At 42.0% G+C, this 26,764-nt stretch overlaps 2 protein-coding genes across 3 annotated transcripts in view; both read left to right on the top strand.

The window, feature by feature from the left end:
- The window catches only part of LOC120416210 (uncharacterized), a 5,712-nt gene extending 2,838 nt beyond the window's left edge, over window positions 1-2,874 (top strand). Inside the window, exon 2 of the mRNA XM_052707928.1 lies at window positions 2,201-2,874. Within this exon, the coding sequence (XP_052563888.1) occupies window positions 2,201-2,589 (389 nt within the window). The 3' untranslated portion in view covers window positions 2,590-2,874. The remainder of the gene's footprint in view (window positions 1-2,200) is intronic.
- Window positions 2,875-8,637: 5,763 nt separating this feature from the next.
- LOC120416203 (WW domain-containing adapter protein with coiled-coil homolog) lies at window positions 8,638-25,989 on the top strand. 2 transcript variants are annotated; one of them, XM_039577891.2, is made up of 12 exons: window positions 8,638-9,202; window positions 9,486-9,510; window positions 16,981-17,083; window positions 17,151-17,333; window positions 17,398-17,560; window positions 17,616-17,900; window positions 17,970-18,187; window positions 18,248-18,896; window positions 18,952-19,214; window positions 19,283-19,458; window positions 19,526-19,653; window positions 24,428-25,989. In XM_039577891.2, the coding sequence occupies exons 1-12, from the start codon at window positions 9,159-9,161 to the stop codon at window positions 24,507-24,509; spliced, it is 2,319 nt and encodes a 772-aa protein (XP_039433825.1). In that variant the 5' UTR covers window positions 8,638-9,158; the 3' UTR covers window positions 24,510-25,989. The 2 variants fall into 2 exon arrangements, with proteins under 2 accessions (XP_039433825.1, XP_039433824.1); XM_039577890.2 differs by having other exon boundaries at window positions 8,639-9,202; window positions 17,967-18,187.
- Window positions 25,990-26,764: the final 775 nt, after the last annotated feature.

Consider the following 26,764-nt stretch of genomic DNA (forward strand, 5'->3'; position numbering starts at 1 on the left):
GGGATTTCAGGTCAGGATGCGTTTGACGCACGTACAAGTTAGACTACCGTAAACATTTTTAATTATAACTCGGGACTCCAGCAACCAACTTCAACCAAACTTCGGGACAATGCACAGAATGGTCAGCCAAACAAAACGTGTTTGTTATTGTTTACATTGCGTGCTTTCGTTTTTGTTTATTCAAGGTCATTAAAACGCGTTTTTCTCGGAACGTCAAAATGGCGGGTGCGACATGATAGCACGACGACTTCGATTTGTCTATTGTTTGGACTCCCAAACAGCATGTTCAGTTTATATTCAGTATTATACAATCCAGACTCGATTATCCGAAGGCCTTGGCAAAATTTCATTTCGGATAATCGAATCAAGAAAAAAAATCCGTTTTCTTATTTTTGATTGTTGAGCTTTAGTATGACCCTTAAACTACTCAGTAATTTTAATTATGAGATAGAACGGGGTTCAATTCCCCGGCGGAATACAGTGCACAATTTTTTCGCAAAATATCTTCTTTATTCAATGTTTATCACTTTCCAATGTTTCTCACCATGAGACATGTGTTGCTCTAACTTAAACTACTCTTTAGAGATTAAGAATTTTTTAATCCAAGATGGCGGCAATCAGCTGGAATCAATTTATTCAATCAATCAATTCAATTCAATGCAATCAATATTGAAAAAATGCATTTCTTAATTTTACTGGTTATCAACCAATCAAATTTGACTAAAATGGGGCCGCAGTACTCGAATTTGATGTTTAAAGAAAGAAAATAAAAAAATATTATTTTTTTTCATTATTCGATTATCCGAAGTCCTATCCAGGTTTTTAAGCGAAAATGGCGTTCGAAAGGTGAACGCCCGAAATGTCAAAATCACGCAGTGACACCAACATTACGAAAAAAGTGTACCATGGCATGACAGCCATATTTTTTTTCTAATGTTGGTGCTACCGCGCGATTTTGACATTTCGGACGTTCACCATTCGAACGCCATCTTCGCTTAAAAACCTCGATACAAGCCTTCGTATAATCGAGTCTGGACTATGTAAGTATTTTTTTACAAAGTAATGCATTTAAATTGATTCCAGCTGATTGCACTTTGAATTCCATTACAATTTTGAAAATTTTGAAAAAAATTGGGTTGACAAAAACTTTAAAAAATATTTGTACCAGCCTTATCAAATAGATTATTTTTAATCTTTTTTTTAGAATAAATTTATACATTTTGGGACTACAGATTGCAAAAAGTCGTGAAACTTTTGCATAATTTTTGCTTTTCATAAATTAATTATATTTGGCAATTTTGTGACAGTAGCATTTTGTGATACCTTTTGCCTAATTTCTTTAAATTAAGGGCCAAATCTGATTTTCAGTTTGTTTTTAATGTTTTTTTTTTTTTTTAATGTTGGAAATTTCGGCTCGGCTCAAAGAAAATAAAAATAACAATGAAAAAAAGTTGACAAAGAAAATAACATGGGCACAAAAAATACGCCAAAAATCGAAATAGTAGTTTATGCAACAAGTTGCAAAAAGAGGATTTTTTCAGCACGAGTCGTACATTTATCCAACGAGGTTCACCGAGTTGGATAAATACGAAGAGTGCTGATAAAATCAAGTTTTGCAACAAGTTCCATACAACATTTTTTGCAATTCCGAAAAATACCCATTGAGTGAAATTTTAAGTCAAATTTTCATGTATTTTGTCAATAAATCGTTTAAATCAAAAAAATGTTGAAAAGTGTTACTTTTCAAAACAAGTGCTGAAAAGTTCAACTTTTCAGCACCCATTTCAGTGCTGAAAAGTAGAACTTTTCAGCATTTATTTTGAAAAGTGTTGCTATTCGATTCTGTTATTTTTGGTACAGAAAAGTAGGCCATTTCGTCGTTCAAGAATGACAGGAAAAGTAAGTAATTTCACGACGGAATTGCAAAAAAATATATTTTGAATACATTTTATTACGTTATTATGTTTGTTGGCTTTTCAAAATATTTTTTAAATTCTTGGACTACTCATCGAAAATGTTTTTTTAACTCTACTTCAAGAATTCATTGCTATTTTGGAAATTATTGACATTGACAAATCGGAAATAATCTTAAAGCAATTTGCAATAGTTTTGTAGAACTATAAACTTATCCTTGAAATTTGAGTTTAGTTTCTTTTCTTCGACTAGAAAAACTAATTACCATATTTTGAAAACTTTCAAGGCCCCTTCAGTACCACCGGCACCGGTAGCGGCAGCGCATACTTCACCTCGGGAGGAATCTACGACCGAAACAAGCCCCTACACTACGGTGCTCCCCAGCCAGTGGAGTACACCCATGATTACGACAATCACTACGACTACAACTCCCAGCAGGGTCACGGTTACAGCCTGGGACATCACCCGTACGGCAGTGGCAAGGACCTGGCCAAGTCGGTTCTCATCCCGTTGGCTGGGGCGGCACTGCTTGGAATTGCTGCCGCCTTGGTGGCCAACCCGGTCCTGCTGCACCTCGGAGTGGCCGCCGGCAAGAAGCGCAAGCGAAGGGACGCCGTCATGGCCAATGCCCACAATCTGGCGTACCGTGCCCAGCTGAGGAAGCCTCCGACGTAAGAGCAGGTGCAGAACTCATACCGGAAGACCGACCCTGCCCATCAAATGGAAAAAAAACGATGCCAAAATCAAACTGTGGAACGTGTGTGTTGCTGAAGCTAAGAAATGGAGATGAATAACCATTGTTACCTCGCTCGGTTGTAGGAAATTTGTTCGTACAATGCTTTTATGTTTAGTAGTAGGTAATTAGTTGCCGTAAGTTGTACTGTTTAGTTTTAGCCAAGTCCCCTTCGTAAACGTGTCAGTAAGTTATAAGTGCAAATAAATGCGTAATTTATGATTGAAAAAAGCTTGAAGTTTTTATTCGTTTTTTTTCTCCAAATTGGATTATGGCATATTGAAGAATTATTTCAATACAAAAAAAAAGTTAATAAAACAAGTTCAAATTCTAGAGTTTTTTAAAGGTCCTACAAAAAAATAGAAAGACAATACAGTAGTTGTTCGGTAACTGGGCGCTGTTTAACTGGGCTGCTTTTTAACTGGGCGCTCGATAACTGGGCCGTAGCCCAGTTAAAAAGCAGACAAACGTCAAAAAAACCAAAACAAAACAAAATGATCGAGGGGTTAATGGATGCAAAAGTCGTTTTCAAAAAATACAAAGACTTTTTCGAAAATTTATTCAATTTTAACTCACAATTATAGAAATATGAACAGTATGTATTGTAAATTAATTTGAATAACTTTTATTTTAATGTTTTATCAGGAAAATGTTATGCATAGGTGAAATTTTCTATTCAGCCCAGTTAGCGAGCAGAATTCGGTGACTGGGCTACATTCTCAGCCCAGTTACCGAACAACTACTGTAGTTTAAACATAGGACCTTTACAAAAAATTACTCCCGGGATTTTTTTCAAAACCGGAGGGCTTTTGTTAATTTGATTTGGTTAACCGCGGTGGATTTTCTTGAAATAATTCGAACTGTCAAAAATCCACCAGAGCATCTACCACATTGATCGCACAAAAATCTGTGGTAGAAAAGTATCCACCGGTAGATGCTTTGGTGGATTTTTGACAGTTCGAATTATTTCAAGAAAATCCACCGCGGTTAACCAAATCAAATTAACAAAAGCCCTCGGGATTTCCCGAAATCGAAAAAAAAATCAAATTTTGGTCTGGAAATTCAGATAAGTTTGTAGAAATAGCTGAACAGTTGAATACTTGGAAATCGCTAAGAATGTTATAGCATAAACATTTTTGTTCAGCATATCGCCGCTTGTGTGCTATCTTGTGATATGTAATATATTTTTTAGTAGCAGATGTGTCACAAGATAGCACTCAATCGACGATAAATCAGCATTAATTTTGCTTAAAACGGAAAATTGTTAAAATTTTAGTTTACAGATCCACAAAATATTTAGCGTTTTCAATATTTTCTATTTAATTTTGTATATTTTTGCATAACTTAAATTTAAAAAATGATAAAAAAATATGTCATAATTATTTATAATTTCAAAAAACACTGACATCTGCGTAATATGGAACGAATTAAGACAGCTGAGCGATTCTCTACGAAATCGGTCTTTTTTCTTAAATTTTAATTTTTTTGATATGTTTCAGAGGACATCAAATGCCAACTTTTCAGAAATTTCTAGGTTGTGCAAAAAATCTTTGAGCGAGTTATGAATTTTTAAACCAATACTGATTTTTTCAAAAAATCAAAAATTGGTTGCAAAAAGTTTTCAACTTCATTTTTTGATGTCATATCAAATTTGCAATCAAAAATTACTTTAGTGAAATTTTGATAAAGTGCACCGTTTTCAAGTTAAATCCATTTTTAAGTGACTTTTTTGAAAATATTCGCAGTTTTTCATTTTTTTAAATTAGTGCACATGTTTGCCCACCTTTGAAAAAAATATTTTTGAAAAGCTGAGAAAATTCTCTATATTTAGCTTTTTTGAACTTTGTTGATACGACCCTTAGTTGCTGAGATATTGCCATGCAAAGGTTTAAAAACAGGAAAATTGATGTTTTCTAAGTCCCACCCAAACAACACACCATTTTCTAATGTCGATATCTCAGCAACTAATGGTCCGATTTTCAAAATCGTTGAGAAATTCAGAAAAGGCCAAAATCAAGACGCACCGACCTTCATGTTATGAGGCCTTAGAGCAACTCTCTACGAAATCGGCCGATTTTGACCATTATTTTTTTTTTCTTTTTTTTATTTGGCTCAAACTTTGTGGGGGCCAGTGTTGCGTTCCTCACGCGCTCGTGAGCGCTCACTTTTCGCTCATTCGTGAGGAGGAGCGCTGAGCGAGCGAGCTCACGTTTGCCCGCGCTCACGTTTGCTCCGATTTTTTCAGCTCGCGTTTGCTCCACGCTCGCGCTCATATTTCGCTCACGGAGCGCTCATTTTGGACGTGTCGCTTATCATTTAACGTTTTTGAAAAAGTTTGTTTTTATTCTAGACGGTTTTTTTTATTTAAGGTGCAGTAGGGCTGAGGAAATATGACTTTGTGAACAAATTTTATGATATATGAATTGGTATAGCTTATTTTCATCAACCATGTTTTAAGATAAAAGGTTGGATTCGCAAGGGTCAAATCATTTTTTAGACATAGGGGAGAGTGGGGAGACTTGATCCCCGGGGACACTTGATCCCAAGCCTGTATCTCGTCAGCATGTGGGTAAAACAATTAGCTTTGTTCTAGAAAGTTGTGCGAAATTAACTAAAACTCATTGTAGAAAACAAAGAAAAAAATTAAAAAATGTTTAGATTGAGTTACACACATTTTTCTAAAACGAGCTGCAAAAAACTTACAAGAGATCTTTTTTTCATTTTTTGATATGTATCAAAAACACTCAAAAATTATTCAAAAAAATATTTTTTATATGTGAATTGTTTGATAAACTTATCAACTCCAAAACCCTTACGCATTTGATGTTAAATTTATCGTCATACTATTTTTACAATCAATTGTTTAAAAAAGTGCGTTTAGGGAGACTTGATCCCTGCATTTTTACAGTCACTGGAATCAGCCTCAAGATTAATTAATTGGGCTGGGTTTCCATACATAGTATCCTTTAGTATAGTTGTACATAACTTACTGCAGTTTGAACCTTTTTTCAAAAGTTCTGTAAACAAAAATTTCCAGCTTTTGTAAACATGCCTAATTTTGGTCTAAAAAATAATATTTTAAGTTTTTAAATATTTTACAAACTAAACTTGTTATATTTTGAACACAAACGTACAGGTTTTATGTGAAATTGCTGTAACTTATAGAAAATTAAAAGTTTGGATGAATAAGAAACATTTTGCTTAAGATTTCTTTAAAATGTTGAAAGGGGGATCAAGTTACCCCTAACATTTTTAAAATGCCGGTTTAAAATATTTTTTTAAAACGCTTGGCATGATTCGAAGAATTCATCTGATGAAATACCCTTATTAGCCAAACATAGATAAATGTTTAAGCTATCAATTCATGCAAAAAGTTTATAGTTTTGTGAGAAATTGACAGAGTTATGTGCAATCCAAAAAAAGGGGATCAAGTCTCCCCACTCTCCCCTACAGTTGAATGTATAAATATTTTAGAATTTAAAGGCCTCATTGCAGCAGAGAGGTGAGGGGGGAGGGGTATAGACGCCCTAATAAATGGGCCTGTAAACTTTAGAAAAACTTACAAAACAATGAATTGGTTCAAGAGGAAGTATGCTTTGGTAAGTTCGATTCAATGTTAAATGCTTCGTTGATTAAAATATAACATTAAACTGTTCAATGTACCTAATCAGTATTTTGACTACATTTCCAGATTGCGGGTCAGAATGAGCTACTTTTAAAAAAAGTTATTCCGTTTATTAAATCTTTAAATGATTAAGTGATAAGAAACGGATGATCATTTCTATAAGGTTAGTTTTTATTTGGCAGACATTTCAGAAAATAGTGTAACATTTTTGAAACAGTTCTATTTTTAAATATTAGCCTCAAAATTGCTAATGGTTGAAATAACTCTTTTGACTCAAATCAAATGAATTGTCAATATTTTTCACCACAAAAAGGTTGGCTCTTCTTCTAACAAGTGGATTTTATTCAACACTTCCGCAACCAAACCTCTGAAAATATTCAATTACAAGTTATATATGATTTTTTGAACATGAATGATTATAACTGTTTAAAAGATTATTAAAAAAAAAATATACATAAATTGTCAATTTTTTTTGTACATAACAACTATACAATATGGTCCAATATGAATTTGATTTGTGAACAAACAGTGCATCTCTTCACGTCAATGAATGTTTACATTATGAATTTAGTTTTTTGTTAATTGTTCGAAAAATGTCAAAATTTTAAATAGAACGTTAATTTCGGTTCGCTGACCAAATCCATTTCATTGCTTACTTTTGTTTGTTCAACCACTTTCTTGTTTGTTTTTGCTGGCTGTGATGAGATAGTTCTGGAAACTTCGTTTCAAACAGGCAGATGCTTCAACAGGAAAAAACAACTACCTACTTTGGCTCACCAGCTCACGTGAGTGCAAAACGCTCCGGTGAGCGTGAGCGAGCGCGAGCTACCTGATAAAAACTCACGCTCCAGCTGGAGCGAGCAAGCCTTCCGTGAGCGCTCGCTCATTCGCAACCCTGGTGGGGGCCTTCTCTATGACCAAAGAAGCTATTTTGTGTCATTGGTTCACCCATACAAGTCTCCATACAATTTTGGCAGCTGTCCTTACAAAAATATTACGTACATATTCAAACAGCTGTAACTTTTGAGTACATTTTCTGATCAATTTGATGACTTCGGCAAAGTTGTAGGGATTATTGAGGACTATTGAGAAAAAAAAAAATCACAAAAAGCTCAATTTCCCAAAATACTTATTTTTTGATTTTCGAGATTTTTTGATATGTTTTAGGGGACAAAACCCCGCAACTTTTGAGCCATAGAGAAACATGGTCAAAAAATCTGCCACCGAGTTATGAATTTTTGAAAAATAGTGATTTTTGCAGTATCAAATTTGACGTATTTTTTTGAATGTAAAAATTTCCAATCGAAAAGTTCTTTACAGATTTTTTGATAAAGGGCTCTGTTTTCAAGATATAGCCGTCGAAAGATTGATTTCGAAATAATTGCAGTTTTTCGATTTTTAAAATAGTGACCATGAGTGACTATGGTCTAAGTCTCATCAAAACAACCCACCATTTTCTAATATCGATATCTCAGCAACTTATAGTCCGATTTTCAATGTTAAAACATAAAACATTCGTGAAATTTCCCGATCTTTTCCAAAAAAAATATTTTGTAATTTTTTAAATCAAGACTGACTGACTGACTGATTTTAAAAGGGTCAAACATGGAATAATGCGCTTATTTAAAATGCTTGTATTGATTTAATTTTTTGATTCAAAATATCAGGCTGCAATATTGCGTCGCCCAATAGAGCTTTATGACGTTTCGCGTACACACACTAGCGCACCATTTGATTTTGCTGGCCGGACAAAATTTAACCTCTCTTTTTTTCGTGTACGTACACGCAATACATGCGCACGTGATAACTCTATGCAACCCGATTTACCCCAGATGACGGTACATACGAACAATATAAAAATGTTACACAATTTTGCGCTTCTCTCAAGGAGCGTGTACCACTTTCATCATTGAGTATCACTTTCCTATCCCCCACCCATGGCGTCCGAATCAGACGCTGTCAGACGTTTCACCCAAAATGACAGCTCGCAGTGCGCTGTCACACGCAATTTCGCCCGAAATTCTAGCCCCTTCTCGTTCTCACCTGTACCGTTCGACGGGCCCGCTTGTCAGCAGTGCAAGCGGGACGGCACCAGCTTGTAAAGTCATCCAAGTTGGCAGCGATGCCAGGTGGGTGGATTTTGGATTGAGCTTGGCAGATTTCAAAAAGTTTGTTTGTGTAAATTTTGTTGACGTTTCGTCGAGTTTCGATTAATATTTTGAAAGGAGTCGATAAAAAGTTTGTTGCTTCTGTTTATTTTCGTGGTTTGTAATCGATTTCTGTAAACAAAAGTCAAATATGTCAAACTTTCGGGATGTTTGCAGACTTTCGGCGCAAGCTGGCATCCCTGGCCCGCCGCAAGTCAGTCGAAATTTGGTGCGAGCGAGTTTATTCGACAGAGTGATGGCGGCGTAGCAATCGTTCGCGGAGAGAGCTGCAAAGTAAAGAAGAAAATTGTGTTAATTTAATCTACGTGGATTACAGACGAGTAGGAGCGCGCGCGATCAGGAAAGAAATCCGGGGCCACTGCAATCCGAAAGGGCACTTCCGGGCGGCCGAGGCGACCTCGGAGTGGAAAAGCAAGAAAGAAAATTTTCAGAGCACAGCCTTTCCTCACACACACACATACTCATACACACACGCACGTACGCAGGCGAGCGAAGAGAAAAGAGGAAGAAGAGGGGCGAGCAAGACGACGGCCAAGAAGAAGACGGGGGCTGCTGCAATTTTTGTTGTACCCATTTCGTCTTTTTTTTTCGTTTCCTCCTTTGGGGAGCGATTTTGATAAGGGAACCGCGGAGCGACATCCGGTCCGCGGAACACCAGATTGGCCAAGTTGGAAGAGTTGAAGGCAGCACGACGGCAGGCCAACACGGTGTGCATTAAATGGTAATGCATGCCAGGAAACCGCAACGTTTACTAAATGATGGGTAAAATTGGATTTTTTTTTTTCATTTCCATCCTTCCGGGGTTGGTCAGTGGCCGGGGGAACCGACGAAATCTTCTGCCACAGGTTGGCCCAGATTCCGAAGGTTCCCTCGATCAGGGCGAACCCGCAGAAAATCGACGTCGAAAGTTTACAAACTTTGACAGCAGCGAAAGCCTTCATTTTTCTGCTGCTGTCATTTTGCGACTTTCGACTGGACATTAATTTGTACGATTTTTTTCGCAAATAACTAATGATTTCGTGTTTTTGTCCTCTCTTCCCTTCAGGTACCACCAATCCCATCAGTATCAGGTAACTATCGGCCGGAATTGACCAAAATCAAAACATCTTTCCCCTTTTTCCTCCTCCAAACCTGCGGGGTCAAATCAATCGATTTTTCCTCCTGCAATTTGTTGTCATTTTCGTCCAAAACCCCAAACTTTTCCCAAAACCCAACAATCTCCCGTCGAACCATCCTCCTCCAGCGACCTTTTCCCGGTGAAAGAACCCAGAACCACCTCCGCAAAGCCCACCCATTTCTTCCAATCAATCGCTAGAGTTTATTTCGCCGACATGTTTCCCTCCCCCCACCCTCATGCTCCCCCCCCCCCACCCCCTTTCCTTAAGCTGAAATCAGGGTCTACCTCTAAACATATTACTTTAGCCTTCGCCAGTTCGGTCGCCGTCGCTCGACTTGGATAGGCTTTACACGCTTTTCTTTCACCAACTCCAGCCAGCCAGAGCTAGAGCCGAGTAATGTGTGTGTTGTTTCTCTTCTTTGGAGTTTCTCGTCAGGTCGCGGATAAGTTTTGCGCTGAGCCAGCCAGCAGCAGCAGCAGTAAATAAAACGAATTACAAACTTGGTTCGTTTGGGAGGAAGGAAATTACAGTTAGTAGTTGGGTAAAAGTTCTGTCCATTTTCTAGAGGGAGTGGTAATGCACTTATCTTTAAAGAAGTTAGTGCAATTAAAGCTACTAAGGAGACAAATGATCAATTAATTAGTGATGAAAATTGTTTAGTATTTGAATGTTTTCATTGGAAGCTTGATCATTATTAAATTTATTATAGTTTTTATGTTTCGTTGCAATAGAAAATTTACGTATCAAAGTTGTTCATAAAAGCAATCATTCTTTCTTCTGAAATAGTTGCACAGGAAAGTGTTAAGACGTTTAAAATAGTAGTGACCAAACTGCATCTGCCCTGCTGCAAAAGATAAAAGATAATGATCCCCGATGTTGACAGAGTACTAGAGTACAGACGACTGGATAAGGTTCACTTTCTGATACTTATCGTTGTCCGGCATTGGCGCTCTTTCCGCTTCAGATACCCAGGGTCTAAGGGCATCTTGAAGACCTTCACATCGCTCAGACTGTTGATCGACCTGGTTGATGTACTTTGCTTGGTTGATGAAGAAGTCACTTTGGCCATCGTGCTCGACCTCGATTCCGAGATAGTAATGGATGTCGCCCAGTTGACTGATCTTGAAATTCTTCTCCAGTGCAGCTACTAGCTCTTGTGGAGTCCGCTCGCATCTTTGGCCAGGGTCAAACCATCGACGTACGCGAGTAGCATAGCAGCACCAGTCCGCCTTCACGTTTCTATACGGTTCGTATTGGATCTGGTGAATCCTTGTTTGACGAGTACGGTGTGTAGCTTGCTTGAGACCGTATAGACTTTATTGTGCCACCCGCTGCAAACTTTGGTGGTTGGCGCATGCATGTAGATCTCCTCCTCAAGATCGCCGTTGAGAACGCGGTCTTTACGTCAAACGCTTCGTTTTGAAGATCCAATTGCAGCCGACGATTTTCCGGTTGAGATGTCGGGCCAAAAGGTCCCACGTGCCGTTCTTAATCAGACAGTCGTATTCCTCCTGCATCGCATCCGTCCACAGCGCAGATTGCAAACAGTACACGGATCATCAGTACAGCTGCTGATTCACTTCAACGTCCAGCTTCAATCAGGCCTTGTCGATCGTCTGCCGGTGCAGGTCCAGAGCTGGGATTGTCTGAAACATTGGATCGGGGTACATCTTTGCTACCAATTGAAAATATTTCAACTACAATCGACTCTCTGGCTGTCGATCTTCTCGATATCAATATTGCTCCATCTATCGATGAATTCTTCAGTCCCTTCAAACTGCATACTTCGATTGGCTTTATTCCTCGATATTTTCTCTTGCTTGAAGGATCTCTTCCTCGACGGTCCCTTGGATTCTGTTTGCTTTAAAAATCTCTTCCGGTTGTCAATATCGTCACTATCTCATGGCTTGCATAGACATTTTTCTTTGCGAAACGAAGCTTTGAAGGGTGTTTGACATTAGTTTGTTTTTGTTTGCTGGACGTTGCCATTATTCTCTCCCATAGCTGGGTACTAAGAAAAACATATTTTCAATCGAGTCTTCATTTTGCTTCCTTCTGTAAACTGATGATTCTCTTCCTCGACGGTCCCTTGGATATTGACAACCAGAGAGTCAACTGTACTAATAGTTTCGCGCGCTCCTGACCACTTTGCCTTCGGTATATGGACCACGACCGATGTTCCAAAGATGCGCAGGGGACAAATCTGACTCTTTGCTAAACCAGACCTCCTCTGGAGTCTTCACGTGTCCCTTCGTCGGTCGGTTCTACGCTAGGTTCTCTTCAAAGAGCGTGCACCTGGAGCGCTCGACCATGGATCTGTTGACTTGCTTGGGCTTCCCATTTTGCTCGGGCGTATAGTCAGCCGTCCTTTGGTGCCGAATTCCATTCGTCTTGAGATAATCCTGGAACAATCGGTTAGTGTACTCCTTACCGTTGTCCGTCCGAACTGTCTTCAGCTTGCGTCCAGTATGCCTCGCGACCAGACAGTGGTATTCCCGGAACATGCCCAGAAATCCATCTGCTGACTTGGTCTTCAGGACGGTGATGTGGATGAGCCGCGACTTGTCATCGATGAAGGTGCTGTAATATCGCTTCCCTCCCATCGACGTCTCCTCCATGGGTTCGCAGATGTCGGAATGAACCAATTCCAACAGCTCTCAAGCTCGAGACCCGGCCTTCCCGAACGACAGTCTCGTCTGCTTTTCGAGGGCACATACCTTGCAATCACTGATGCCGTCGTCGCTGAACTGGATGCCGGTTAACAAAAAATTCTTGAGCTGCTTCAGTTCGTGCACGTTCAGACTGCAAAGATCACACATCACATCTCCATCGATTTCAATGCAGCGTACAATACAGTCGACCGCGAATAGCTGTGGTATCCAATGCGCTGTTTAACATCGGACTTGCGGGAGTTGTACGAAAAGCGGGTATAGACACGAGAGGCACGATATGCAACAGGACAGTCCAACTACCTGCAACGACGGACGACATCGATATAGTAGCGAGACGGTGAAAAGGGTTTACACCGCCTTGAAGACGCAAGCAAGACGAATTGGATTGGCCATGAATACGAAGAAAACAAAGTACATGAGAGGGAGGGCTCAAAGGACGTTTCCCCCCCCCCCCCCCCCAAATCTCACCTCCTTTAACTGTGGATGGCGGTTTGCTGGAGGAGGTGAGCGAATTCGTGTAGTTGGGATCGCCGACGACATCAGCTTAGAGATCCGGACTCGTATTCACTTTGTGAATCGCGCCTACTTAGGATAACGGAAAACCTTGACATCTGATCGAGTACAACTCGCCACGAAGCTGACCCTGTACAAGACACTGATTAGAATGGTTGTAAAGTTATTCCAGGTGTAGGAGTCGTCTCCATGCTATAAGTACATACCACACCAAATCAAGCCTACTCCGGCGGAATCGCTGGCCTGGCGGCGGTAGGACTCGCAATCCGAAGATCGACAGTTCGAACCCTGGGGTGGATGGTTCATTGGAGTAGAAAGAGGTTTGGGTGCCCTCCCCAGTCAAGCCTTCGGACTCCAAGGTACGAGCAGAAATTTGCAATAGAGACCACAAAAAAAACCTGAGGGTCGTTAAAGTGGATGGTTTGATTCGTGTAACGACATAATTTAATATTGGACTGTCATCAGACTTGACTCTGACAGCTCCGAGACAGCCTCGAGTTGTTTAACGGATGGAGGTGGAAGAGACCTCCGAGACGGATGATTTCCAACTAATCCCCGGAAATCGGAAGCGGAAGAAGACCCCTGAGATCACCGGAGCTGTCGTCGGAGAAGTTAAAGTGGAGCAGAATGTGCTCAATAACAACAAGTTCAGCCCGCTAGCGGAAAACGAAAACAACAACAATGCCAGCCCAGCAGGAGGAGGAGACGCCCCGGCGGTTTCACCACCCGGCCAGTCGGCAGGTAAACAAAATCAACCACCTTTGGTGGTGAAGAGCACCACGGATTTTTACAAGCTCGTGGCGATAGTGGAAAGTTGTAACTTTGGTTTCAACCCGATTTACAAACTAACCCGATTTGGAACCAAGGTGACCTGCTTCTCTGTCAAAGATTTTGACAAGTTGCAAGAGATCCTCAAGAAGAAGAAAGTGGAATTCTACACCCCCGAACGGCGGAGCGAACGAAATCATCGGGCAGTTCTTCGTGGTTTACCTGATGAACTAAAACCGGACGAGGTCAAGTACCTGCTGAAGAGGGATCTCAAGCTGGACGCGCTGGAGGTGCATGTCATCCATCAAGCGGAAAGAAAAGTCCACCGAGGACGAAACTCCGTACATTGTGGTCTTCCCCAAGGGATACACCAATCTGAAGAAGCTCTCTGCAATGAAAGTTGTGGCAAGCACTATCATCCGGTGGGAGGCCTACCGGAACAAGCGGCCGAACGTGCCCAGTGCAGGAACTGCTTGCAGCTGGGTCATGGAACCAGGAACTGCCACCTCAAGGGGAGATGCAACAACTGTGGGGGATCCCACAAGACGGACGAGTGCAAAGTCCAAGAAGCCGAGCCGAAGCGGTGTGCCAACTGCTCTGGAGCCCACGAAGCCACGGACCGCAGCTGCCCCAAGCGTGCGGACTTCATCCGGAGGCGCCAGCAGGCGTCGAAACCGAAACCGCCGGCATGGAAGGCGGAGAAGCAGAGTCCAGCAGTTCTTGCGTTTACGCCGGCGGAGTTCCCTCCGCTGCCGGGCTTAGTTCCGGACGGAAAATCGAAGGATCGCCCTCGCCCCGCAATAAGCAGCCAAGCAAGCTCCCGAGACGGTGGAGCCACGAAAGAGGAAGCCGGGGAGGTACTCTACAGTTCGGCTGAGCTGTGGGGGATTTTCTCCGAGTACATCGGCAGGTTCAAGACCTGCAAGACCCGCTTGGACCAAGTAACCCTCGTCAGTTACATGATCTCCAAGTATGGAATTTAAGGAGTTTTTTTTGTTATTATATATTGTTTTACTGATCCTCGGTCCCAACCTGGTCACAGCACCTAAAAGGACCTAATAAAAATAAGTTATGAATAAAAAAAATATCCGCCTGTCATCGATCATAGAAAAAAGCAACCTCTGTAGAGTATCAGATCTTGGAAAAAATGTGCAAGGTTTTGCGTCCACCAATGCGGCAAATGGATAATCATATCTTGGTCGCTAGCTATAACGTCAACTTCAATAGATGACATACCACACATGAAATAATAATGGACCTTTGTCAGGTTGACGATGGTCGGCTCTTCAATCGTAGCGTTCAGTTTGTAGTGCTGGTGAACTCCACCGTAGATCATTCGTTGTATCTTCCGCTCGCACACTCCATGTCCATGTCTCGTAGTCGTAGATTACAACTGATATTACCTGTGTCTTGTTCCAATACAGCATACTGTGGCGTTGTACTTGCGATTCAGGTTCAATTTTCCGTAATCCAGAGTAGGCACGATTTCCAGCTTGAATGCGAGTCCATGTTATACCTTGCTGTTAACTAGTGGGGAGAACCTTGGGCGACCGTTCTGCCCTCGGAGCCCCTACACTTTACGTACGTACTTTATATTCTTCGTATTCTTGGCCAACCCAATCCATCACGTTTCAATCACAGTCGCAAAACGTCAATGTCGTCGGCATAAGCAAGTAGTTGAACTGACTTGTGACAAATCGTGCCTTTAGTGTCGGTGCTCTTCGCACAACTTCCTCCAAGTCGGTATTGAATAGCGCATTGGATAAGCCGTCACCGTCACCGTTGGTGTGATGGGAAGAATACTCGTACCTGACATATCACACGCTTCACGGTATCCTAGATCAGCAGGGTCCGTTCGTCCGTAAATTCGTTCTCGTACCTAAACTTCATCTGAATTCGATGGAGATGATATGTGTGGGCATGTTGTACTCTCGGGATTTTTTTTTTTTTTCAGGAATCTGCCGGAGCGAAAAAACTGGGTCCGTGATCGCCGCTATGGTAGTAACTCATGAACTTCCTTGCGTAAGGTGGAAGGGTTTTGACACAGCAACAATCCAACTCAACGCCCGGTCCTGGGGCTTACAGTCCGAACGTCTGATGCGAGTTACCGAAAAAAAAAAATTAAAATGCTGTATCTTTAGCCTCTTTTGGCCAAATAAGTTCGTTCGCCCATCAAAAGAACCGGACAAATCTCTTTTTTTCAGAATCTACAAAGAAATCCGGAATTTGTCACTTGGCAACTGAGATATTCCGGAACCTAGTGGGGAAGGTTTTTGTTTGGGTATGCAACCCAATCTTCAAAACATGGCTATTATCATAAATTCTTAAGAAAAGCCATCCCAATTTGCTCCAAGACCTGTTCTGGACTTATTAGGCATATTCCTTTGATCCCGGACCTATGGATATGAATTGGTTACCTTCCGGAACCGACTACACATAAACGGATGTCGAATTCTACATCAAGTCTAATATGGCTTCCGACATGACAAACGACACTGATTTTGGCTAAGGAATTCAAATTTGACATTTTCAATACGTTTTGGTGCCATTTGGCCACCAACCCGGAATATCCGTAAAATGGTTCCGAGGGACTAATTTCGGTAATTTCATGAGTAAACTTTCCGACATGTCAAACAACATTGATTTTTGGCTCAGGAATTCAAATTTGATGATCTCAGTAATATGCTCTCCTCCATATTTGAAGACCTCACCGGTCAACTTATATTTGCTGACGGCCCTGTTGTTCTTCAGCTGCTTAAACTTCCTCTTCACCGTCTCCAGATCAGGTGCTTCAAACTGTTCGCGTTGAACTTAGGGTCTGCTTCTACGGTTAAGAACAAGTTGTCCTCTAATCTAATATAATCTAACCCTAGCGCAGCCAGTCTTTCGAGGGCATCCTGGAAAATGCCTTAGGTTGATTAACGCCTAGCATCCTCTTGCAATAGATTGCATTGAAACATCACAAAACGTTAAAGCGGCCAGGCCAACTACGTAAAGTTAACCGCAAAGATGATTCGATGACGTGGATTGAGTTTGAGCATGAATGTTCAAACCACAATACATTTCTGAATCTACAGGGGAGGAAGAAACGTGGGGATCCCCCGCTCACGTTCCTGTTTGTTAAAGCAATGAATCGTTGAAAGCACCATGTTAAGAAGCTTTGGTGCTCCGGGACCCTCTTGGATGGGACATCGTATTTCCACAAATGCCCTGGACACTACTTGCCGTGGTTATAGCGCCACAACTCGCTCAAAACTCTGGCGCGCGCCCTAGCTCACTACACCGACTCGACTCGCTAGAACAAGTTGTCCTCTAATTCATTTTTAAAGTGTATTCTGCTTCTTTATCGACCCACTGTTAGTTCGTTCAGAGTTGTAAGAATGGTTTCATCTCTTATTTTACACATATCAACATGCCAAGTTTAAATCGATTCCTTTAACAGATAAAATTTTCAATCCTTCATCTCCAGAACTCCAAGTATGCCTCTAAGAGAGACTACGAACGAGAGGCTAGCCGATCAGGTGGCTATGGACGTGATCGCGACAATTCCCCTGCGGGAGGATCACTAAATGGTATGCCGTTGAAATCTAAGGAATCTCAAGACTAACCTCGGTCTAACTGTAATCTTCTGCCCCACAGGCAACTACAAATCCATCTCGCCGGATCTGGACTCCCCGCGGGACCGCGATCGCGACAGAGACCGGGGCGACCGGGACCGGGACAGAGATCGCGGCGGCGGTGGTGATCGCTACCAGTACGGTGGAATGGGCAAGATGCGCGACAAGGATCGCGACCGAGATTACAAGAAGGATAAATATTCAGGTGATGTCTACTCGATCTTTGATCAGCATCAGGGAAGATGGTAAAACCCTTGTTTCGCGCACAGATTCCCTACGATCGCCAAAGGAGAAACGCAGCCGGACTGACCGAGACACGGACCATCGCTCGAACCACGACCGGCGCCTGAAGCTGTCGGTGTCGGAGAAGCGCGGCGGTTCCAGCTCCAACTCGGACGAGCGCGAGCGGGACAGGGAGCGCGATCGCAGAAGGTTTGTTTTGGATATCCGAGTGGTAATCGCTGATTGATGGGGTTGATTTTTCCAGGAGACTGAGCCGCTCGAAGGACCGCGATCGTGATCGTGGGGTGAGCGGTGTGGGAAGTGGTAGCGGAGTGAACAGCGGCGGAGGTAGCGGCGCTGGAGGTGGAAGTGGAAGCGGTGGCAGTGCTGGAGCTGGTGGTGGCGGTGGCGGCGTTGCCGGTGGTGATCGGGTGAACCGTATCGGCGACTGGAGCGAACATGTCAGCTCGTCGGGGAAAAAGTATTACTACAACTGCAAGACGGAGGTTTCCCAGTGGGAGAAGCCACGGGAGTGGATCGAGAAGGAGAGGTATTTGGGTTGAGAGAGGGGGGTTTCCGGAGGGAATCGATTGGTAACGGATGTATTTTTTTACAGCAGGATTATTACCAAGGATCAGCACCGCGAGTATCGTGACAAGGAGAGAGAACGGGACCGGGACAGGATCGATCGCGAACGGGACGATCGGTATTCGTCCTCTGCCGGTGGTCGGTCAACGTCCTACGGTGGCAAGCATTCCAGCAGTAAAGGCGGTGGTAGCAGTAGCAATTCGAGAATTCGATGGCCAGCCCATGAGTCACACCGGAGACGACATGAAGGTAGGATTAAGGCTAATCTCCAGCCTCTCAAAGTTTCTAAATTTCACACACCGTTCACAGATCATCACCACCATGGCCCAGACATGGACATCAGCCCCGGGGACTCGACGCCAACGTCCGAAGCCAACTATTCGCACTCGAGTACGCCAACCAATCAGCAGGGTCACAACAACAGCGGAGTTGCCAACAACGACGGCGCCGGCCAAGGACTGATGGCCAATCAGCTACCCCGGCTGCTGTCGAATCCGACCTCGACGCAGAGCGGAATCGCGATGCCTGCCCACTCCCAGCATCAATCCTCAGCCAGCAGCTATCAGACTTCCCTGTCGACCTCGTCCCCATCCGTACAGCACCAGCAGCAGCAGCAGCACATGGCCGGCGATATGATGCTGGGTTCGAACGCGCCCGGTCCACCAGGGCAACAACAGCAGCACCATCATCACCATCACCACCACCACCATCATAACTCTCCACATTCGGCGGCAGCAGGCGGCGGCGGCGGCGGGGCCAGCTCCAGCAGCTCCACCGTGTCGTCGTCGCTAGCAGGACTGCCCAAGATTCTGTCCCAGATTACGGGCAACAAAACGATAGAACACAACGAGCTGAACCCGCAGAAGGCGCTGCAGACGATCACGAACGCGCTCGCGCGGCAGCAGAACCCGAACGGAACGGCCGGAGTGGACGGCAGTGTTGGATCAAACAGTTTGAGGTGAGTAACGGTAACTTGTAACAAAAGATCAACAAATAAATAATCCTCCTTTCAGGGAACACGCCCTCAACTCGCCCCTGTACAACGTGTCCAACCTGTCGCACCCGTCGACGCCCGGCGGCCTCGGCGGGCTGAACCACAGCAGCAGCAATCACCACCACCAACAGCAGTCCGGCAGCAACAACCTGAACCTGAACTCGTCCAGCTCGATGGCCAACCTGAGCGGCGGCAGCAACAGCAGCCAGATGCTGAGCGGGGACGGTCCGCCGACGCCGACGCAGGAGATGGACCTGGTGTTGCCGTCGGACCATCGGAAGAGTGAGTCGAGAACCTTTGACAAGTACCTAATTCGAGTTGTAATTTTAACCTGTAACTAACTTCAACAGTGGACGGCGCAGGTCCGACCACGACAAGTGCCGTGAGCAGTCTGCAGGGCGTGATGACCTCGTCCCAGGGCGGCCGATCTCAGGGGCCCAATCTGACGCCCAGCCTGGCCAAGTATTTCCGCGCCGATCTGATATCCCACGTCACGGGGTGGCCGTCGGAGATACTGGAGAAGACGGTATGTTTTGGCTGTTCTGTTTAATTTGTGTTTGATATCAGCACTACTAATCGGCCGATCATTTCAGATCCAAAAGCTGTCCGAGGAGGCCCACATACTGGGCGACCTGCAGTGCAGCAAAGTATCGGCAGATTTAAAATGTGCTAGGAGTTTAGTTAGAATAACGGAAATCACTGCGACGCTGCAAGAGCAGAAGTGAGTATGACAATTCGCCGTAACACTTTACTGATGATCATTTCGCCAATGGTCAAATTATCGAATGCAATGGAATGTTGAAGTTTAAAATCGTTAAAACCATTTCAACATTTTTTTCTGCAATTTTTTCTGGGTTTCTACTAGTTTGTTGTTTGACTCTAACAAACTAAAAACTTTGAAGATCAGATTGACCGTCGACAGACCAAGTATGGTAAATTGCGCCGATACGCAGATCAGAAAATACTAGGTACCAGCACCAGGCCAGTCAGCAAGTAAACAAAAGCTACCACCTTTTTGGGTGATGAGGGAGATCAGGAAGCTGCCGGCAAGGATCTGTTTCCCGGTGAGCTCTTCAAATATGGCGATGGCGTTCCACAGTGTGATTTCAATGATCTAGGTGTCGTGGGTACGATACGGTCCGAGTTGGAAAGCAGCGCTGGTTCGACGAGGCGGTTAAGCTAGTAAGCCGCAACTGATTAGCACGTGGCGCGATACAAACAAGCGCTGAAACAACAAAGAACGGTCTTCAAGCTCAAGAAGCGCCAGCTGGAAGACTGCGATCGCGCCGAAATGGAGCAGCTGTTCCGGCAGAACGAGAAGATTAACCGATCCCGTAAAGAATATGCGCCACTAGCCAACACTTGTCGGAAGGCCGAGGAAAACCTTTTCGTGTACAAGGGCGAGGTATTGAACAGGCGGCATCTGACCTAGAGACGGTGTAGAAGGAGATCAGGAAGCTGAAGAAGAACAGAGCTGCCGGCAAGGATCGGTTACCCGGTGAATTCTTCAAATATGGAGGAGATCAGTATGTGAGGGCGATCCACTTGGTGATTTCTAAGATATGGGTGTCGGAGAAGCTACCTGAGGAATGGATGGATGGTGTCGTGTGCCCCATCTACAAAAAGGGAGATCAGCTGAACTGCGGCATTGCGCCTATCAACGCGGCCTACAAAATCCTCTCCCAGATCCGTCGCCGTCAGTTGTTACCCCATGCAAGGAGGTTCGTGGGGCCTTACCAAGGGGAATCCAAGGGGCTATCACGCCCCAAATATTTTGTCTCTGACAAATCCTTGAGAAATGCCGTGAGTACAACGTGCCTACACATAACATTTTTATCGATCCAAAGGCGGCCTATGATACATTCGACCGCGAGCAGCTACGGCAGATTAAGCACGAGTACGGTGTTTCTGGGGAATTAGCGGAACCCTTAGGATCTGCGACAAAGTGATAGCTTTTCCTGTGCGCTGTTCAACTTCGTCATTGAGGGCATTATTCGAAGGGCGGGCATCGAAACGAGTGGCACGATTGTGAACAAGTCCTACCCGCTGCTTGCTTTTGCCGATGATATCGACACTGTGACAAGAAACTTGGGGACGGTGAGAGATGCCTACACCCGACTTACATGCATAACGTTGGGCGTCGGCCCCCAGGTCTCGCTTCTACTGCTGTGGATGGTGATGCGTTAGATGAGGTTAGCGAGATCGTGTACTTGGGATCGCTGGTAACCGCCGACAACTACACTAGCAAAGAAATCCTGACTCGTATTTTTGCTGGCAATCGTTCGTACTTCAGATTACGGAAGACTTCGGATCGAGTGCAACGCCACACGAAGCTGACCATCTAGAAAGCACTGACTACCGGTCTAGGCCGCTATAGCCACGAGACCTGGACGATGCGACAGGGTGACGAACGTGCCCTGTCACCTCAAGCAGCTTATGCGGTGAAGCTGAAGATTGCAACCGATTAGAACGTGACACGATAGAAACAAGGGCTTAAACAGCAGGAAACGGTCCTTCAATCTAAAGAATCACTAACTAGAGAACGAGATGCGGAAGAACTACGAGAAGGTGAATCAGTCCAACTTGCTCCTTGCTCCGACATATCCTTGAGAAATGTCGTATGTACAATGTTCCCACACATCATTTCATATCGATTGCAGCTTCCGATACAGTCAAACGCGAACAGCTATGGCAGATTATGCACGAGCACAAACTGACCAATAGTGTGTCCCAAAAAAACACGAAGTCTAGGAAATCAATGTGCTCAGTTCTCAAATGATAGATAATCATGTTAGAAACAACTCTCTCATACAAAAAAACTTTCGGAAAAATCGTTTACCATGTTCCCTGGGCATTTTTTTGAAAAAAAATCAATTTTTCGACAATTTCACAAAATCTGCTTAGAAAAAAATGAAAAATCTTAAAATTTCAAATAGAATGATGGTCTGTGATCCAATAAACAAGTTAATGTATCGATTTGGCATTTTAAAACCTTGTTTTTACTTTCGCGGTAGCTTCTATGTCGAAGAATATGAGTTTTTACTACACTTTTGTTCAATCTTTTCCCTCGGTATTGAACACAAAAATTTTCTCATCTGTAAGGATACTTGCATCTTGTAGGAAATTTTCTGCTGAAGATTTTTGTCTAAGCAACTTTGAAGTTTCATCAATTCTGAGCTGAGATATTCCAGTTTTCGTAAATATAGAATATCGAATTTCTAAGAAAGTTGAAATTAATCATCTTTGGCATACACAATTAAAGGAAACTAAACCCTAATTTGAAGTGAGGCTATATCACATCTGTTTTTAAACATTATTAGCTCGAAACTTTGTTCTAAGGGGTAACTTTTGTCCCTGATCACGAATCCGAGGTCCGTTTTTTGATATCTCGTGACGGAGAGGCGGTACGACCCCTTCCATTTTTTTGAACATGCGAAAAAAGAGGTGTTTTTCAGAGTTGATTTGGAACGGTCGAAAAGTGCGCGTCGTGGCCGTTTCGTCGTCTTCTTTCCGCCATATTTTCGTGTTTTTTCGGTTCTGTCCAGATGATTCTGTGCGCTCGGTTTTGCAGAATCTGGCAGTTGATTTGGAACGGTCGAAAAGTGCGCGTCGTGGCCGTTGCGTCGTGATTGTTTTGTTTGGTTGTTTTTTTTTTATCTTTCCACAGCCGGCTGTCTAAGATTCTAAACATTAATGAAACTTAATGACAATTAAACGGGAGTTGTCTCATCAGCAGCATCAGATTGTTTGTCTTGAGAATAATACATCACCATATAAACAAGACTTATTGATTTTTGGGTCACATCATCATCTTCTATGATGAATCCTGACCATTACCCTTTCCTACTAACAAATTCCCAAGTAGAAGTAGTTTTTCCGGTACACGTGGGGGTGTGGATATCGTATAGAACCCACCTTTGGTAGCAACCTGTGCTTACCAACATTCCCGCCCCATCCCCTCGAGATCTACAAACTGACATGGCGGGCGCCGTTGGTGGCCAACGACTGTTACCTATTTTCTCCGGCTCTAGTTTTGATGATCTTGATGTTTTATCTTTTCAGCGCATTCATACATGCTGTTGATAAGAGAAACATCACTAGATCGTTGATGCGTATGATCAGTTGAGTTGATAGGGTATTGCGGTCCTGTTCAGCAACGGAGAAGGACAACCATGGGTGGTCTCTCATGCTCATGCGAAAAAAGAGGTGTTTTTCAATAATTTGCAGCCTGAAACGGTGATGAGATAGAAATTTGGTGTCAAAGGAGTTTTATGTAAAATTAGACGCCCGATTTGATGGCGTACTCGGAATTCTGAAAAAAAACGTATTTTTCATCGAAAAAACACTAAAACAGTTTTAAAAATTCTCCCATATGCCGTTACTTGACTGTAAAAATTTTTGGAACATGTAATTTTATGAGCAATTTAATGTACTTTTCGAATCTACATTGACCCAGAAGGGTCATTATTTTATTTAGAACAAAATTGTTCATTTTAAAATTTCGTGTTTTTTCTAACCTTGCAGGGTTATTTTTAAAGTATACAAATGTTAAAAAAAACAAATGCGGAAAATTTCCTACAACATGCAAGTATTCTTACAGATGAGGAAATTTTTGTGTACAATACCGAGGGAAAAGATTGAAAAAAAGTATAGCAAAAACTCCTATTTTTTAACATAGAAGCTACCGGGAAAGTAAAAACAAGGTTTTAAAATGCCAAATCGATACATTAACTTGTTTATTGGACCACAGACCATCATTTTATAGTATCGCCTGTTTGAAATTTTAAGATTTTTCATTTTTTCTAAGCAGATTTTGTGAAATTGTCGAAAAAATTTACTTTTTCCAAAAAAATACTCAGGGAACATCGTAAAACGATTTTTCCGAAAGTTTTCATGTATGAGAGAGTTGTTTCTAACATGATTATCTATCATTTGAGAACTGAGCACATCGATTTCCTTGACTTCGAGTTTTTTTTGGGACACGCTACTGACCAAGGTGATCAAGGCTGGCTTGATGAAGGGGGTTCAACGTCGGCTTCGAAGGAATTGTGATAGTGCAATGAGCTGGAAAGGTGAACGAGTTTTGTAAATCGAATTATCGACTACCTCGACATCTGACCGAGTGCAACTATAGAGAATCTAAAGTTATTAGCTTCAGGTTCTACAAGTGCAACACCTCACGAAGCTGACTCTGTCAAAAGACACTGATGAGATTGGTTATTCTCTACGTCTACGAGTGGCAAAGGAGCCTTAACCATGAACGCTTTGCTTGGGAAACCGACAATCGTAACACTAGCGAGGATCGAAAGGCTTGGGTCGTCCACGTCGCTAGACGGCTTTGGCAGAAGTGGAAATTTCAAATACTTCGATATTTATAAACTTTTTATGTTATTTAAAAAATCTTCAAATGATTAGTGTTGGCGAAACGCCAATCGATATTCAATTAAACTACCAGGTGTGATAAATACATAACCATTTATTTTTACTTTTTTCAGGATTATGTATCTACGGCAACAAATTCGTAGACTAGAGGAGCTAAAATCGCAAAACTCTTTTATGTCGTCTGATGATCTATAGCGCTATTAATTAAAGATTAAATTTATATAAAAAAAATACAAAAAAGCTCCGCAAAAAAAAGTTAAAATAAAATCATCCTTTCTTTTCGAAGGAAGATCACACCCGGAATAAAAAAAAAAACAAACACAAAAACACACACACACACAACTCTACCCTATTACTACCGGTTTATTTGAGACCACGCAGTACGTGCGCATCCTCTAAGAAGGATGTGTGCGGTTAGACAATTTGAATGTTTCTCGAAATTTAGCATCCAAATCGGCTCTGGCCACTCAGAGTTTCAGGAAACTGATAAACAAAAAAAAAATTAAGCTGGAATAAAGTCAGGTCAATGTATAAAGTAAAACAAGAAAAGGAAAACACGCCGACAGTATGCGATAGCCGAAAAACATTACGCAAAGTATCACCACCCACACTATCACTCACTCACACTATCCTATACATACACACATTCAAAAGTAACCGCCGGGAGCAGAGGAGGGAAACAGAACGTACGAATCGTCAAAAGTGAATATGATTTTAAACTGTTACTATTATTATATTTATATACAACACAATTAAATGGAAAACAGAGAAGAAAAAAAAACAACATTTTTTTACTCGTGGAAAAAACAAGAAGCATCAAAATTAAGGCAAAATCCATTTTCCGTTGCCCGTCTTATGACAGAACTGTAAATTAACAAGGGGAAGAAAACACAAGCGGGAAATTATATCTTTCAGCAGTTTTTAACTTCTTCTCTATAATTGCATTCATATGCTGGAAGGCTGCGCTCTTCCGTGAACTGTTTAGGTAATGAAAATGACATGCAACATTAACAACAAACACACACACTCACACATACAGACAAAAGTTGAAAACTGATACATTAGAAGCACTTTCTAGAGAAAAAAAAACAAAAATTAAAGAAAAACAAAACAATGCTAAAAAGTAGTCTAATATTCATGTATATTTCATTACATTATAAGTTATGAGTAAGGCAGATTACAGCGTAAAATCAATTAAATTAAAAAGCAGAACATTTACAAACTAAACAAAGCAAAAAAAAAAAGAACACTGGGAAAGTGTAAAACTTTTTCACAAACCGTCGCAACAGCAGCAACTATTTGGAAAAACAAAAAAAAAGGAAATCGCAAACATTCTGGAAAAATGCATGCACGAAGTATGATATCGGCAACAGGAAAAATCTAAACAAAAATATTGAAAACCTAACAACTCAGCAAACAAAAAATAACTAAAATAGTCTCATAACTAAAGGGAGCCACATTTGCTAACAATATGATGAACGGAGAAAGGCTTCCTAATGGAAGGCGCGCGCCCAAAACACACACACACAATACAAATTATGGAAAATTATCTCTTGGAAGAAGAAAAACAAACATCAACAAAAGCAACAAACAAGTGAAGAAATAAGTCATAGGGAAGAATAGTGAAGTTTAGTAATACAAAATAATACAACAAAAACATATTAAAATCTTAAAATTTGTGTCTTCTTATTTTCTTTGGAAAGATATAGAGAAAGTTCCTTTTTGCAATTCCAATGTAAGTCAACGGACCTCTTTTCGATGCACAAAAAAAGAGTGCTGAAAACTATTAATGGTGCAATTCCGTGCTTCTGCCATTCTCGAAGGAAGCAACGAAATACTTTTTTTGCAATTCCGTCGTGAAACTACTTACTTTTCCTGTCATTCTTGAACGACGAAATAGCCTTCTTTTCTGTACCAAAAATAACAGAATCGAATAGCAACACTTTTCAAAATAAATGCTGAAAAGTAACACTTTTCAACATTGTTTTGATTTAAACGATTTATTGACAAAATACATGAAAATTTGACATAAAATTTTACTCAGTGTGTTTTTTTGGAATTGCAAAAAATGTTGTATGGAACTCGTTGCAAAACTTGATTTTTTCAGCACTGTTCGTATTTATCCAGCTCGGTACCCCTCGTTGGATAAATGTACGACTCGTGCTGAAAAATCTGGAGTTTTTTTGAAAATGTCCTATAAACCAAATTTTCATTTTTTGCTTTTTGGGTGTTTTTGAATACCCCTGACTCAAGGCGGTTCTAAAAACACCCAAAAAGCAAAAAATGAAAATTTGGTTTATAGGACCTTTTCAAAAAAACTCCAGAAATCCTCTTTTTGCAACTTGTTGCATAAACTACTATTATAGCCTAAATAAGCAGTGCTAAAAAGGACCTTTTTTCATTCCATTGTGAAACTATCAACTTTTCTTGTCATTTAAACGTGATGAAGT

This window comes from Culex pipiens, chromosome 2 (assembly GCF_016801865.2).
Source record: "Culex pipiens pallens isolate TS chromosome 2, TS_CPP_V2, whole genome shotgun sequence".
Taxonomy (NCBI): Eukaryota; Metazoa; Arthropoda; class Insecta; order Diptera; family Culicidae; genus Culex; species Culex pipiens.